Genomic DNA, 17,266 nt, shown 5'->3' with positions numbered 1-17,266 from the left:
TTAACCGCTGCACCACGGCTCTCCTGATTTTAGATGGACATAAAATAGAAAACATGAATCATAATATTTATTTTTCAGTTTAAATTACTCCTTTTTTATACATGTTATACAGCAGTCTGATCAGTAACAGATGCACATGGGATAGACATAGGAAGGATCATTATTTTGTCTTTTCTCACTTCAATTAAAGTTGCAAGTGTATCAAGCATACACATATCCTTATGCCTCAAGAGCCGAGCTGCAGATTTATCTAAGTATAGTACAGCTTTCACATCCATACAATTTTCTGTCAACGGTTCATTGAAAATGTCTTTACATTCACTTTTCTTTGCTTTATCGATGTGAGTTTGTAGATCAGCGTCAGTAACCCATAACACTATTGTATTATCATATGGTTTGAAGAACATTTGTAAACATTGACAAATCAATTCTATTTTCATTTGACAAAGTCGAAAAGATGACAGTTGTTGTTTCATTATTTTGATATAAAGTTCTACAGAAAGTTTACTTTCATTTTGTTCATAAGCTGACCCATTAGTCAGGTATTTGAGATTGTTTGTACCAAAACGTTTATCTGTTATTAAAGATTTCCTATTTGTCCAATCAAAATAAACCTGTTTCAATTCACACAGATGTTCACATCCTTTGGACTTTTTTCCAACAGCAGAATCACTGAGCGATGTTTTCAATTTCTTTTTTTCAAATTTCCTAAATGACTTTTCATCAAGATAATCTGTGTACCAAGTTTGTAATTCAAACCAGCATTTTGGAGCTTCTTTGTCAATTTTGCTGGCAGGAAATTTGTAGCTTTTCTTTGTTTCCTCTACTGGAACAAACTTTGGATATTTTACATGGCTGTATTCACAAAAAGTTCCACAACTAGGTCTGCTGAAAAGAAAAGAATCTGTCATTGTCTTTTGTTCCGTCTACATTTTGTTGGTGTTGCTTTGGAAGTCTGGATACAACAATCAAAGTGAAACCGCGTTTTACCACGTGGAATTGTTTACATAGATGTCGCTTCATGATTACGCATCACTTTCCAAGTCATTTGTGCGTTTATCAAATGGGGGTTAAAAACCACGTAATAAGTTCATTATTGAAAGCGAAATTGTACTTTCATTTTATAAAATGGCATGTGCAGAACATATTTCATCAACAAAATTGTTGTCTGAAAATGATCAGGTGATACTGAGGAAAGGAAAATGTTGTCAAGTATTTCAGATTAAAAAAAAGAGGTATGTGATACTGGAAAAATTGACAAACAAACGTTTAAATATGTAAATTTATAACAGGAAAAAATGATCAATATTGACAAATAATTTATAAGCTCTTTTACATATAATAATAGCTGATAAAATGAATCCTTAATAACTGGTTTACCCATAAGAATAATAATATTTTGTTACTAATTATAGGGCCTGTATTACATTAACATAAAATTGAGAATGGAAATGGGGAATATGTCAAAGAGACAACAACCCGACCAAATAAAAAAACCAACAGCAGAAGGTCACCAACAGGTCTTCAATGTAGCGAGAAATTCCCGCACCCGGAGGCGTCCTTCAGCTGGCCCCTAAACAAATATATACTAGTTCAGTGATAATGAACGCCATACTAATTTCCAAATTGTACACAAGAAACTAAAATTAAAATAATACAAGACTAACAAAGGCCAGAGGCTCCTGACTTGGGACAGGCGCAAAAATGTAGCGGGGTTAAACATGTTTGTGAGATCTCAACCCTCCCCTTATACCTCTAACCAATGTGGAAAAATAAACGCATAACAATACGCACATTAAAATTCCGTTCAAAAGAAGTCCGAGTCTGATGTCAGAAGATGTAACCTTACATACATATATATATAAACATAAATTATGTACAGAAACATAAAAGAAAACAATAGACGTATTTACACTTGTATGCAAATTTGTCCGCCATTACATAGAATCCCACAGGTTCCCGTAAACTTTGACATAACAATTAAAAAAATTTGACGTCACAATAAAAAAGTGATTGTTGCTTGACGTCAAAAGGTTATTCAGGGGCGATCTACGGTCATTTGGAGACAAAATTCAGCCAAATACCAAATGGGTATCTACATTTATTGTTTTCTATATTCCTACATTTATTCAATATATTTGTCAGCTATTTCTGGACATCAAATACAATGAAATAGGTTTCCTTAAAATTTTGAGGTCATATTTCATGTGTATTTAATTCAAAATATCTGACGCCACATTGGAAAAGTGATTGTTGTATGACGTCAATGGGACATATTTCCGAATAGTGATATACTTATTTTGTCTTAAATTAATCTTTTGAATTTGAACTTCAGTAAATAGTGTTACAGATAGAAGGCCAGCACCAGATAATACAAATAACATCTATGAAAAATACCTCTTAAAATAAGTATACATGAGGAATATTATTTGAGCCAAAGAGCTATACAAAAATTAACAACAACCTTTAAACTAAATCTAATCCTAGCTTTAAACCTTACTTTAACTTAAAACAAACCAACTGTAAACTGCATAAATCTATAGTTGTACTGGTCAAACAACAATGAACAAAGACAATTTGGTTTGCAGAAAATTGAGACAGCCATACTTTTTTTTCATAAATTATGAATTTTCCTCTGTTTAGTATACATATTTTAAGGAACACTGTGGTACTAGGTCAAAGAAGTTTCTTTCGTAAATCCTGAAATTTCAATTCTTTTAAAAATTTAAAAGAATCAAATATTTTGCAAGAGTCAAATCTATATTGGTTGGAAAATTGCTTTTATATATTGCAAATTATTTGCTACATGTAACTATGAATCATTAATGCAAAATTAAATTTATCTGTTTATTATAGATTTGTTTGGTTAGATAAAGTGAAATTTACATTAGATGGAGTTATTGGACATCGTTATGGGACAACTTTCAGAGTCACAAATGGAGAGATGGTAAAGGTCAACAAAAAGGAACTAGATGAAGCTTTCCAGTGTAAGTATAGAAAAGAATGTGCATCAACTCAGACAGAACAGAAACATGCACATTAATTCATCGAAAACTAATTTTTCAGAAAGCATGAAAATTACCTTTGAAATAAATGATCCTAGTACTATGTTTTGTTCTAATAAATTAAGTGAGTTCCCTTTTGACACTGTTGACAATTAACTTACAGGGAAAATTTATAGAAAACAAATTGAGAGCATCATGTTCAGGGAAACAAATTGTAACAAAAAAAAATTAATACAGCTTTAAAAAACAATTAATTTGATATGCAATTGTAAATCATATGATCATTTTAAAAAGAAATATTACTTATTCATTGTAGCAACAGAACAGGGAAAAGATAACAGAGGATTACATGATTTAGATTCTAATCAGAAACTGTCACGTGATGACATTGAACTAATGAAAAAGACCGGTATGGAAGGGGAGGTAATTAATTATTGACATGAAATATAAACATATTACATCTATTAACATTGATATTAGAATGTAGAGTCTTTAAGTAGGAATAAATTTGATTTGAATTACGGGATTTGGTGTTGCAAGCACTAATTTTGTACCCTGATTACCAAGTATATATTTATGATTGACAGCCCTGGTTTCAGTGTGTTGTTGGTTGGTGTCTCATTAAAATTGATATTCTTATTTGAATTTGTTAAAAGTCAGGGATCTCCATGGATGAAAATTAAACGATGGAGGAACTTTTACCATCATAATCCGTTTCTACGCCTTACAGTGTAGCGCGATCAAAATTATTTCATCCCTCCACATAAGGATAGGTGAAAATGCTAATTCATTGCTTATTTAAATTATATTTATTTGAATTTTTATTATAAATACTATATAGAAGTATATATACTTTCAATAATTGACGTTTGTAACTCTTCCGAAAGGACAAGCCCTCATGCTCCCTCCCTTTCCCTCAGCCGAGAATGACCAATAGCTATCACGAAGGTCACCATGTTGTTGTCTTGCTATTTTTGGAAATTGTTATGGGGGTTAAAAATCATGTGGAGCTTATTTTTCACGGACACTGTCAAATTCAGAAGTCATGAAACCATTACCGGTATGGCTGATTTGCAGCAACGACAAAGCGAGTCGTACGGGTTATGTAAAAGGTTAAAAAAGATTTGTAAAGCAAACGTTGTCAAATGAAAAGGATTTTAATGACTTTATTTAGCAAATCGATGCTATGCAACATGCATCTTTCGAGTCAGAATAGAAACCGGAAACACGGATGTATCAATTTCATTGTAAACTACGAAATGAATTCGGAATTACGATACAATATTTCTTTAGGTGTCATACCACCAATTACTCCCTCAAATTTAGAACGTATGTGAAAGTAGGCCTACTGGGACAAAAAATAGTGCATTTGATGTCATTGTTTTCTTAAACTAACCAACAAATTGACAGAAATGAAACTTTTGGTGAAAGAGAAATATATTAAGACCATTTTGAGCTAAAATTTACATGTTTATGAGTTTGCATTCAAAATTGAGGATTAATGCACTCCCTTTTATACTAATTTAAGATTTCCAGAAAACCAGGGGTTATTTTTAGTGGTACCTCTTTTCGGAAGACCTTTTCTTTTTTATATGATTTTAAACACCTGATGAAAATTGGCATGTAGAAAGCTAATACATGTATGATTCAGGATATACCTGGTTTCTATGAAGTTAAACTTAAGGTAAAATATTTAGAAAGCTGTGAAAATTGTAAAATTTGGTTGAACAGATAGGGACTCTTAATTGGTGGTATGACACCTTTACGGGAAATTTTAAAAGTTTATACTTTTAACTTTTAAAGTAATTCTATATTATCGTTACAATATAGCAGTACTCAAGTTAATTGCGATGAAATAATAATTACTGTTTTAGGTCTAATGTTGTTCTTCTTAAAAAGGGGGATGCTGATTGCGTAAGTCAAAATAAAAGCACATGTTCGACTTGTTAAACTTTGTTACTGGATTATTAATTTATTTATTTAATCTGAATTATCATATAAGCATTTGCGGAAACTTAGTTAAATAATTCGACAAATGAATCGTCTATCTTCAGATAATATTCTCCTGTCTGGTTTGTTGATTTATCTATACAAGCTCAGGTACAAGTGATTAGCGATCTTAATCCGGATATCCCTCAGGCGTTAGAACTGTATTGGATTATACTATAAAAGAAGCCTGAGGGTTATGCAATTACTTGCACGTTAAAGACACCCTTGTAGATTTCGAAAAAGAGTAGGCTAATGCCGCTACAAGGCAGCACTCGCACCCGCAAAGTGGAAAGGGATTAATATAAGTTGCAAAACTTGTTTCCCAATCCACTATAAATAAATATGTTTAAACTAAACTTGCATTTGATTATAATTGCTACAAAAATGGTGTCAGGCTATAAAAAAAACCCACAGTTTTGAACGATGGCGGAAGACAATTGAACGATGGCGCAAGTCATTTGAACAATGGCGGGGCACCATCGTTAAACAGGCCATGGAGATCCCTGAAAGTTGCAAATTATTTTCTTATTTCTTCTATCAATCTTTTTTGAGGGGCCAAACCTTTTTAGTAGTCACAATGTGTTCAAGTTAATCATATCCACATTTTTTTATAATATATGTATGATTTTATCACATCATTTCTGCAGTTTTCAGGAATGAATTTTCATTACATCTATACTGACCCAAGAGATTTTTAAATTGAAGAATGGCTCTGTTTTAGAAATTACACAGCTTATGTATCTCGTGATAATAAGGATCTCTTTTATTTTTAAGAAAATCATTGGTCAGCTGATAGAAAACAGTACAACATTTAAAGACAAAACAGAATACGCACAGGAAAAATGGATCAAGAAGAAGAAGAAAAAGTAAAATTACAAGTCTATTAGGCCATACAGACTGTTTCTTCAACTTCTATGACAAATTTTCTTACTTTAAATTGAGACAGAGACACACTTTAAAAACAGTCACACCTGAAAATACATGGTTTAACTGATAATGATTTCATATTTATTATATTTTAAGGTTTATGTTGGAAAAAAAGATTTTGTGTTGTATATACTGTGGATTCATTAATATTCGTTGGATACCAATTTTCATGAATTTCGTGGGTACAGGAGAACCACAAATTCAAATGTTCAACGAAATAGAAATTTTGTAAAGGAATGAGTGTAGACTTTGCCAAAACCACGAAACTAAATTTCCACGAATATAAAAGTTTTCTTCAAACCACGAAAATTGGTACCCACGAAAATAAATGAATCCACAGTATTCATCTAATTTTGTTAAAAAAAATCATTGTGAATTTAAATAAAAAAGTTTACTTATAATTATCCTATTTGATTGACCTAAATGTAATTTGAAATAAAAATCCAGTGGTCTATGTTATTTTTTTCTAGAAAAAGGATTATTAAAGGGGATTTTTTTCTCCATTGCAATGATGCAAAAAAAATAACATTTAATGGTAACTATAATGCTGTTATAACACGTATAACTTCCCCTGTAACTGTTTCTTATTGCCCTTAACATTAACTTAATATGAATTTTTTTTTCAGACATTTACAGATTTTTACAGTTTTAAAACCAACAGCCAGATTATTGTGTGAATTGTACCATGGAAAAGCTCCCCAGAAAATCTGGTATGTTATCTGTTTTGTTTACAAAGAATTATTATATAAGAAAGTGTTCATTGCCATGTCATACCTCAACATCAATTTCTAAAAATACAATTTATCGCACCGCGGGTAAAATATCACATTGTGATTGGTTTAACGCTGTCACATGGTGACCTATTGGTCTCATAGGGGGTTATTAAATTTCATATGGGGTTCATGACGCATTAATGGTTACGTCATCTATTAATGTTGTTGTGTTTCATTGTTTATTTTTCAACATAATGTGGCAGAAAAAGTCCAGCGTGCGATAAATTCCTTATACGGTTAACTACTGACTCCCTACGGACCATAGACCTCTGGCCTCACCCCCTTTGAATTTTACTAACCCTCTATGGATCGGTAGGGGGGTCAGTAGCGAACTATATAACTTATATTCTAGTGTTTTGAAATTAAATTCTGTGATTGTGTTTCAAATATTGCTGTCAACATATTACAGAAATGACTGAATTGCATTCCTTATGTTACTTTTAGAAAATAAGAAAAATTAGTATAAATTTCATTATGTAATTTTATGCTGGCTTTTCTTTTAGAAAAAGTCTTGCTTTCAATTGTTAAAAAAAGGATGAATGTCTGTCCTTAGTTTTCTCTCCAAGTCTTAAGAAATAAAATGATATCTACTCAAGCTAATACTGATTTGTATGCAAGTTTTATCTATTTTGCCCTATATACTATAATAGAAATTGAAGAAAAAAATGAGATGTTATAGATATTTACCTCATTATGCCTTGAATTTATGGTCTACCTTTCTATTTACAGCCACATAAGAATTGACACATTAGCCCAGATTTTGACCTACAGTAATGTTCGGGCCAATTGTAACATGGCTGTTGTTGATACCACTAATGGACTTGTAGTTGGAGCAGTCTTAGAAAGACTTGGAGGTTATTATTTATTCATTTGAATTTGAAATTAAATTGTGTGATTAATTATTATTCTATTGATATCAACTTTTGTTGATTTTTTGGGTATATATATAAAAACCTCAAATTTAAAAGATCAACGAAAAACACAAATTTTCCATAAGGTTGTAATTAAACAAATTTATGCAAATTGTATCTGACATGAATGTTTTATTTACTTGCTGGACTTTTCTGAAGCAGTAGTCTGATTATGTAAAGTACTCTGGACTACTTGAAGTAGAGTCCTACTTTATATGTTTCTCAACACTACATTCTTTAAAAAAAAAGTAAAGAATCTTCCTCTTATTAAAATTTAGTATGTTGCATTCATTAAAGTTGCTAAGTTTTGTTCCTTCTGCCATTATTAATTTGCCATTTAAAGAAAGTTCCCAATAGGTCTTCCACAAAGTAATTGAAATAATCCTGTCTAAGATTTTTTTTTTATTGAACTCTTGGATGTTATCTTTTATCCATAATATTAAATCTGTCAATTTATTTTACAGGACATGGAAAGGTTATACATTTTCACACAGGAGAAATGACCAGGTATTAAAGTTTCTTAGAATTATTTCAAATTAGAAAACAATGTTTGTTGTACCAGTTTCTTATGGTTGCTATGAAAACTATTTACAAAAGGGTACCATATGTAGTATTGTACATGTATAAGTGAACTGTATTGTTTTTCTGGTTTAAAGAGCAAACAGCCTATTGTTTATGTGCATCAACTAACGCAACTTGGAAGTAACATAAAAACTCTATGACATTGTTTCTAACAATAAAAAAACGTCAAATTATAATATCATATTTCGCGTTTATCACGGATTCTAACATGGTGTACGCTAATACGTTCCTCAAATAAAAAGGAATGAAGTGTCACGCTGATATCTTGTGGAAATTTAGCACAAATAGACCCAAAAGAGACTATACTATATTTAACCTTTGTTCTAATAAAAATAATGAAATATAAATTTTGATCATTGACTTTTTGCATTTGCGCCGATCTGCATTTTTTTCTTCTTTCACATGCATAGCTTTTGTCTTATATTTGCGCCAATCTGCATTTCATTTTTAGCTCACCTGGCCAAAAGGGCCAAGTGAGCTTTTCTCATCACTTGGCGTCTGTCGTCGTCGTCTTTAAGTTTTACAAAAATATTCTCCTCTGAAACTACTGGGCCAAATTAAACCAAATTTGGCCACAATCATCATTGGGGTATCTAGTTTAAAAATGTGTGGCGTGACCCGCCAAACCAACCAAGATGGCAGCCAAGGCTAAAAATAGAACATAGGGGTAAAATGCAGTTTTTGGCTTATAACTCAAAAACCAAAGCATAAAGACCAATCTGACATGAAGTAAAATTGTTTATCAGGTCAAAATCTATCTGCCCGGAAATTTTCAGATGAATCGGGTTAACGGGTTGCTGCCCCTGAATTGGTAATTTTAGGGAAATTTTGCTGTTTTTGGTTATTATGACCAAAATGGTCAGTTGACCCCTTTAGGAGTTATTGCCCTTTAAAGTTATTTTTTTCGTAAAATTTATAGATCTTTTACAAAAATCTTCTCTGAAACTGCTGGGCTAAATTAAAACAAACTTGGCCACAATCATCATTGGGGTATCTAGATTAAAAAATGTGTGGCGTGACCCGCCAAACCTACCAAGATGGCCGCCATGGCTAAAAATAGAACATAGGGGTAAAATGCAGTTTTTGGCTTATAACTCAAAAACCAAGGCATATAGAGCAAATCTGACAGCGGTTAAATTGTTTATCAGGTCAAGATCTATCTGCCCTGAAATTTTCAGATGAATCGGACAACCCGTTGTTGGATTGCTGCCCCTGAATTGGTAATTTTAAGGAAATTTTGCTGTTTTTGGTTATTATCTTAAGTATTATTATAGATAGAGATAAACTGTAAACAGCAATGATGTTCAGCAAAGTAGGGTTTACAAATAAGTCAACATGACCAAAATGGTCAATTGACCCCCTAAGGAGTTATTGTCCTTTATAGTCAATTTTAAACAATTTTCATAAAATTTGTAAATTTTTACTAATATTTTCCACAGAAACTACTGGGCCAAGTTAATTATAGATAGAGATAATTGTAAGCAGCAAGAATGTTCAGTAAAGTAAGATGTACAAACACATCACCATCACTAAAACTCAATTTTGTCATGAAACCATCTGCTTCCTTTGTTAAATATTCACATAGACCAAGGTGAGCGACACAGGCTCTTTAGAGCCTCTAGTTTTTTATTCTTTCACTTTAGTAGGTTTTGTCTTTCATTTGCGCAGATTGTATACAGGTCAATTAGATAGGTGAAAGTTATTTTCTTGACCAATTTATGGGCATTTTGTTTTCTTGTCTGTGGTGTCCATTTGTTCTTCTGTCTGTCTCGCTTTAGATTAAAGCTTTGGTTAAAGTTTTTGATCAAGATAGTTTTTGCTGAAGTTGAAGTCCTATCAACTTAAAACTTAGTACAAATGTACCTTGTGATATAATCCTTCTAATTTTAATGTCAATTTTTTAAAAGTTGAGTATTCAGGAGGTCAGGTCGATAAACAATTATTCCTAGAAGTTTTGACATACTGCCAACGTATGCATAATGCATGTAACTGATCTCTGGATGATTCTCGTAAAATGATATCCGATCTTGCAATGAAGTTAAAATTTATTTATACTGCTCATTTGACAAAATCTTATAAGTAAAAATAAAACTATGGCAAAGGGTCATTGTCGTTTGTCATTTGTTTCAGTTCAAATTGTCTTAAGGAGAAATGATAAACATTTCAGCTGATCTGACTGAATCTGACAGCTAATTTCCTAATTTATGTAGATCAACACTTTGGTTAGCGTGTTTTCTTGTTGTTGTATATTTTGTATAATTATATTTTGATAACATCAAATTGAATTTAAGTATAATAGCATACAGGTTTACATACCTATATATGAAGATGTCAATCTTAACTGTAGCTTAAATAAAAATGTGTACAAACAAAGTAAGGAAGCCAACCAAAGTTTTACCCTTTATGCAATAGCATGGGATTGAGTTTAAGGATTATTACTCCAATGGGGGTTTCAAAAAGTGGGGAGGTGGATTTTTTGTTTACCATTTTTTTAAGGGATTCCTTTTTAGCTCACCTGGCCCGAAGGGCCAAGTGAGCTTTTCTCATCACTTGGCGTCCGTCGTCCGTCGTCGTCTGTCGTCGTCCGTAGTCGTCCGTCGTCGTCGTCCGTCGTCGTTAACTTTTACAAAAATCTTCTCCTCTGAAACTACTGGGCCAAATCAAACCAAACTTGGCCACAATCATCATTGGGGTATCTAGTTTGAAAAATGTGTGGCGTGACCCGGTCAACCAACCAAGAAGGCCGCCACGGCTAAAAATAGAACAAAGGGGTAAAATGCAGTTTTTGGCTTATAACTCAAAAACCAAAGAATTTTGAGGAAATCTGACATGGGATAAAAAAGTTTATCAGGTCAAGATCTATCTGCCCTAAAATTTTCAGATGAATTGGACAACTGGTTGTTGGGTTGCTGCCCTCCAATTGGTAATTTTTAAAGAAATTTTGCCGTTTTTGGTTATCTTGAATACTATTATAGATAGCGATAAACTGGTAACAGCAATAATGTTCAGCAAAGTAAGATCTACAAATAAGTCAACATGACCTAAATGGTCAATTGACCCCTTAAGGAGTTATTGCCCTTTATAGTCAATTTTTAACAATTTTCATTAATTTGGTAAATTTATGTAAATTTTTACCAAATATAGTTCTCTGTTACTAATGGGCAAAGTTCATGATAGATATAATTGTAAGAAGCAAAATCGTTCAGTAAAGTAAGAACTTCAAACACATCACCATCACCAAAATACAATTTTGTCATGAATCCATTTGTGTCCTTTGTTTAATATGCACATAGACCAAGGTGAGCGACACAGGCTCTTATGAGCCTCTAGTTTTCAAAATTTTTCAAATTTCAAATTTTGAAAAGTTCAAGAAGAAATATTCAATTGCACAGTATTGTGTAAAAGATTTGTTAGATCTTTGACCACATTAATTCTGTGACAAAAACCCATATTATGTAAAAAATTTGATCACAATCCAAATTCAGACAGTATCAAGCTTGAATATTGTGACCAAATTTGTGTCGTATATAGCTGCGCCCTGTGGAGCACCTGGTTTCAAATAGTGTGCCAGCAAGGAAAGTTTGTATTATGACATCCGATGCAATGTTCTAAAGAAAGACAACTCTTTTCTCAAAACAAATGAGAAAAAAACATGACAATTACTCATAACTTTTTTGAAAGGTCGGTGACATACACTTTTTTTGCTTTATTTTGAAGAGTACACACGGCACTTTTCTTCCTGATTTTTTTATGAAGAAATCAATGGTAGATTTTTTTTAGTACTGGAAACCTTTTATAATTTTTACGTTTTATTTTTGGCAGGAATGAAATAAATCATATTTTTAAAGATCAAAACAATATGAGTCTTAAACTCTTGAACCTGTACTTGATAGATACAAATCTACGTTTTAACGTGAAACAAGAATTATGCTTGAATGTTTGATATACACAATTTTTTTGAGAGTTTAGATAACAAGTAAATATTATGTTAATATTCGGGAAAACACGAAACTGAGGTTACTATAGTCTAAAAACTGAAGTCTGTGACCCCCAATTTTTTTATCATATTTTGTTCATCAAATCATGAAATACCTTCACACAAAATTTTAAGGAAAAATCACTGGTAGAAATGAAGAGGCTGTTTGGTCTTAAGGGCATACGATACAGTTACAGGGAAGGGGATGATGTTGCTAACGTAATTTGTTATTTTCGCGACGCCAAACTGTGACATATCGGGAAAAAATGCATTTGTTGACGGTTTTTTATCATTCTAACTGATTTAATTTGAAAACGAGTTCATGGACCCCTATTTTTCAAAACGGCATTTTGTTTCATTTTGCAGGGAGATTATGTGACCGAAATTTTATAAAACTGTAAATAGAGGATTTTTTTTAATTTTGATAAACATGCAGTAAAAAATGACGTTTTTTCCTCAATTCATGTACATTTGATAAATATGAGTTATTTCTGAATAAAAAATTGCATATTTTTTTAGGATATTTATAAAATACAGACATTACCGAGTATTTAACAAAAAAACAATTTGTCTTTATCTTTTATAACAAAAAAGTTATGTCTTTCTTTCGAAAAAGAAATTACGGCCCCAAATCTGAATTTTGAGCAAATATACAAAATTTTCAAAAAGTAGCACACGAAGGTATATTTTTTATTACATATTTGATTAAAGCAGGTAAAAAATAGCCTATATGCAAATTTTCATGAACTTGTAAATACAGGATCAAAACTGTATCATATGCCCTTAAATGATTTAATCATCTATGCCAAAGATGAAATTTTATCTTTTTAAGTCTGTTGTGGAAAGGAAAGGAAAAGACCACGATACTTGCATGTAACAAAATATAGATGAAGTGAAAATTTTGCTGAGTTTCTATTAATTTAAAACAGCCACAATATCTTCACATACAGCCATGAAAGTATTACTAAACTTATCTTTCTGAAACTCTTGATTTAAAAGAAATGATGCACGACTGTTTTGATTTCAGACCTGCATTAGAAGCTATGGATTTTCCTCAAAACTTTTTGGACAACCTCTATAGTTTTCCTCTGAATCAAACCAATCAGATAGAGAATCCAGACTCACCCTATGATGAACAAAGTGAAAGTAGAAATAAAAATGAAAGTAAAACAGATCAGACTCAAAATGATAGAGGAAAGGAAACTGAAAACAAAAATAAAAATGATACAGAAAGTATGGATCAGAGTGAGAATGAGGTTAAAACAGAAACAAATGAGACAAAAGAGAAAGAATGTGAAGATATGAGTAAAAGTACAGATAATGTAGAAACAAAGGAGACAGATAAAACAACAGGGAAACCAGAAGGAAACCAGGGGAAAAGAAAGCACAGAGATAGGGTAACTATAGTTTTTGAACTCCTGATATTCTATTGGAATTACCTGATTTCCATTTAACAACACAAAACATAGGTATTTTAAAAGTTACTTTTTCATATTGAATTAACTGTAGGCCAGTGGTCAGGGTTTTCTTATTTCTTGAAGATAAAATATATGAAATTAAGATGCATGATACAAAGTGATTTATAATGTATGCTTAAATAAAAAAAATGCATCTGGAAAATAACATAACTGTAAAAAGACCTTCACAAAAAAAGACTCAAATAACAATCTTTTTATGATGATTATTTTAGGAAACAAGAGAACACAGTAGAAATCTGAGAAACAAAAGAATAAGAGATGCTAAACAGTTGTTGTTACAGAAAAACATGGATGGGTAATTTTTAAAAATATATTAATCACACTAAAGATAACAATTTTATCAAGTATAGCTCAAATTTCTGTATTAAAATCATCATTTGTGTAATACATAAATGTTATCAAACTAGGAACTCTAAGAACTATGATCAGGAGAATGGATCTATAGCTACAATAGAAGATTTCAATAAGTTTTCAATGACATTGCAAACAAACAATGGAACAACACATCTAGAAAACATAATAGATCCTTGCATTCTCTACTTTCTTTACACAAAAAGTCAATGAAATAAAACTAATCCGAGAATTCAAATATTGTAAAATTATCAATTCACGACTAAACAACAGTGATAATTCACTCATTCCCTTTGTGAATTTGTTAACTGACGTGTTCATTGGTTGAAAATATTAGATAGTGGAGGTCTTAAATTAACATTAGTTTTTTTTTTATGAAGATTTCTTTGTAAGCATTATATTTGTAGCATGAATAACCTTAACATTATCTTTTTGAATATTTGATAGATTAATAGTTGCCTGTAAATATCATCCAACACCGATAGTACTGGCTCTATTAGACTATATAGCTCCCTGCAGACCAATAGTATTGTATAGTCAACACAAAGAGGTAGTATTTATAAAATAATATTGATAAAAACGATTTTTAATAATAATTGATTGATTGTTTTTTTTGGTGGTGTGCCACTTTTTATACATTTGTCCAATTACAAGTCATATAAAGGGGATAGGGTTAACCACAAACCCTTAAAGAATAACATTAAATCTAATTTGCAGATTAAGTGCAGCTTGGAGTAGTTGTATTCAAACTGAAACGCACAATTTCCATTTAAAAAAAATCATTAAATGGTTGCAAGATGTGCATTTTATAAATCAACAAACTAATGACAAAATTTATCTAGAATACAGAGTGAAACATAGAGCCTTCAACAACCAAAAACAAGTGTTCATAGAATATGTCAAGGTCAAAATCATACTGACACTATAAAAGTTGTGATTTGTCTTTCAGCCATTAATGGATTGTTATGCTTTCATGAGAGAAAGAGGAGGAATTGTAAACTTTAGACTAACTGAGACATGGCTAAGAGAGTATCAGGTAATATGTTTATGTGTTAATCTTTGTTACATGTTGTACTTTCAAGAGTTTTTTCCCTTTCAACATACTTCCAATGAATTTTTGGTACATTGCCATATGTTATGACATTTTCTACAAAGGGAGACAAATCTTCATAAAAATATACACACATTTCATTTACATAAACAGAAGTGACAGCTAATTGTAAAATTTAATGATATAAATCTTTTTTGAAGTATTATCCATGTATTGAGGATACATCTGCATATTTACTACTAAAGGAAGATACTGATTTAAATGAGCCCTAACTCTGAAACCATACAAAGTTGGAAATATTTGTGATATGACGTATTTAAATGTAGTGTTTTGTACTTCCTAAATTTGTCTTTAAACAATTTTTTTCCCCACAGAAATTGCCAATTTAAAAAAAAAAAATCAATTCCAGAGACCATTCTGTGTCTTATTATCTTTTCTGCATGCTTAGTCGATGTACTGTCCACGAAATTTAAAAACTCTTGCTTTCAACACTAGCACAATTGTACTGCTAGTTCATGTAGTAGAGATGAAATAAGGTCTGATCAGTATCAATTAGTTTCTTTCTACCTCCCTTTCTTTCATTACAGGTATTACCAATGAGGACACACCCACATATAGGGATGAGTGGAGGAGGAGGATATCTGTTGACAGCTCTCACTCTTATGAAACCTACTTGATAATTATTATACTTCACTCAAATAAATGATGGCCATTTAAGAATCTTGAAGTTATGGGGAGAATTAATTGAAGAAGAATACATACAAACCCTCTGACCAGTTGCTGATATTCAAAACAATGGAGAAATATTGAATAAAATGACATTAATTTATTTTTAGTATGTACTCAATAGATTTATCCTCAATCCTTGAGATATTAAAATGGCAAATTAAAAAAGAATTATTTATAGATATCAGAAGATGTAGTATGAGTGCCAAATGAGACAACACTCCATCCAAGTCACAATATGTAAAAGGAAATCCTTTATAGGTCAAAGTATGGTCTTAAACATGGAGTATTGGTTCACAAAGAACAGCAAGCTATAAAGGGCCCAAAAAATGACTAGTGTAAAACATTCAAACAAGAAATGAGAACCACTTTAAGAACCACATCAACAAACAACAACCACTGAACATCATGTTCATGGGGGAAGGCACACTATAAAATATCAATTGAAGTGACTTAACTCAATTAAAAGGCATATTAACACAAGGGAACATACACTGATTAATAAATTTGATCTACTTTCCCAGATGTGCAAATATTAACTGAAAAGTTGTACACATGGTACAGTGCTCATCTCAGATGAAGGCCGAGTGTCATGAGTGATCAATTCCATGCAGATGCAAAACAAAGACTAAAATTAGTATAAGTGCTTTACAGCCAACCACACAGTATAAGTTAGAGTAAGACTGGTCATACACAAATTTTTTTGACCTAGTAGTTATATATAGTACCTTCAAAAAATTACCTTACAAAAAAAAAAAATTTTAAACAATGAACTTGATGTCAAGGTCTGATGAACTCTGCCAGACCGACATAATGTAAACCAACTTATTTTCGCGAGCGATTTATTTTCGCGACTTTCGCGAGTAGAAAAATAACGCGAAAATAAATCGTCGCGAATATGTAAAACTCTGTTGTTACCTTATTAGAATACTCCAAGTCAGCTGGAAAATGGCGAAATTAAATAGCCGCGAAGTGGACTAGAAAGGATCAAACGCGAAATATAGTATACGCGAAAATAAGTTGGTTTACAGTATACACCTTAGAATCAATATATTCACCAATTATAGTTGACCTTCTGTTGATCATATCTGTTGAGATACTGAGTAAACCTTGATCACTGATCCATGAAATGTGGAACAGGTCAGAAGATTTTTATTCTGCCATATATGTTGATCTTAAATAAGGATCCTGTATACCCAATACAATTACTCTTCCTCACATAATTAAGTAGAAATGCTCATGACAAAAAAACTTAAGTTATAAGAAGCAGTAGCTGAACTATGACAGTTGGCCACTTTGTTACATTACAATCTATATCACCCAAGTTTCCTTTCCCCTGAAGAAACAGGAAGCAATTCACCAACATATTTTCCATATGCAAGTGACCTTAGGGTGACCCTTTTTGTAAAAATCTGGTGATCGCAATACGCATGGATTTGTCACTGAAATGAACTATTATCTGATTGTACATGCTTCTTTGTTGATTATTTACTATAA

The 17,266-nt window shown here is 31.8% G+C and overlaps 1 protein-coding gene across 1 annotated transcript; it reads left to right on the top strand.

Moving 5' to 3' along the window:
* Nucleotides 1–1,055: 1,055 nt before the first annotated feature.
* LOC134710253 (tRNA (adenine(58)-N(1))-methyltransferase non-catalytic subunit TRM6-like) lies at nt 1,056–15,746 on the top strand. Its single transcript, XM_063570529.1, has 12 exons — nt 1,056–1,235; nt 2,857–2,987; nt 3,322–3,428; nt 5,769–5,860; nt 6,548–6,631; nt 7,424–7,548; nt 8,070–8,112; nt 13,191–13,560; nt 13,854–13,936; nt 14,440–14,542; nt 14,942–15,028; nt 15,631–15,746. The coding sequence occupies exons 1-12, from the start codon at nt 1,129–1,131 to the stop codon at nt 15,718–15,720; spliced, it is 1,422 nt and encodes a 473-aa protein (XP_063426599.1). The 5' UTR covers nt 1,056–1,128; the 3' UTR covers nt 15,721–15,746.
* Nucleotides 15,747–17,266: the final 1,520 nt, after the last annotated feature.

This window comes from Mytilus trossulus, chromosome 3, assembly GCF_036588685.1.
Source record: "Mytilus trossulus isolate FHL-02 chromosome 3, PNRI_Mtr1.1.1.hap1, whole genome shotgun sequence".
In the NCBI taxonomy this organism is placed as follows: Eukaryota; Metazoa; Mollusca; class Bivalvia; order Mytilida; family Mytilidae; genus Mytilus; species Mytilus trossulus.
This window is presented reverse-complemented; position numbering and strand designations above follow the sequence as displayed.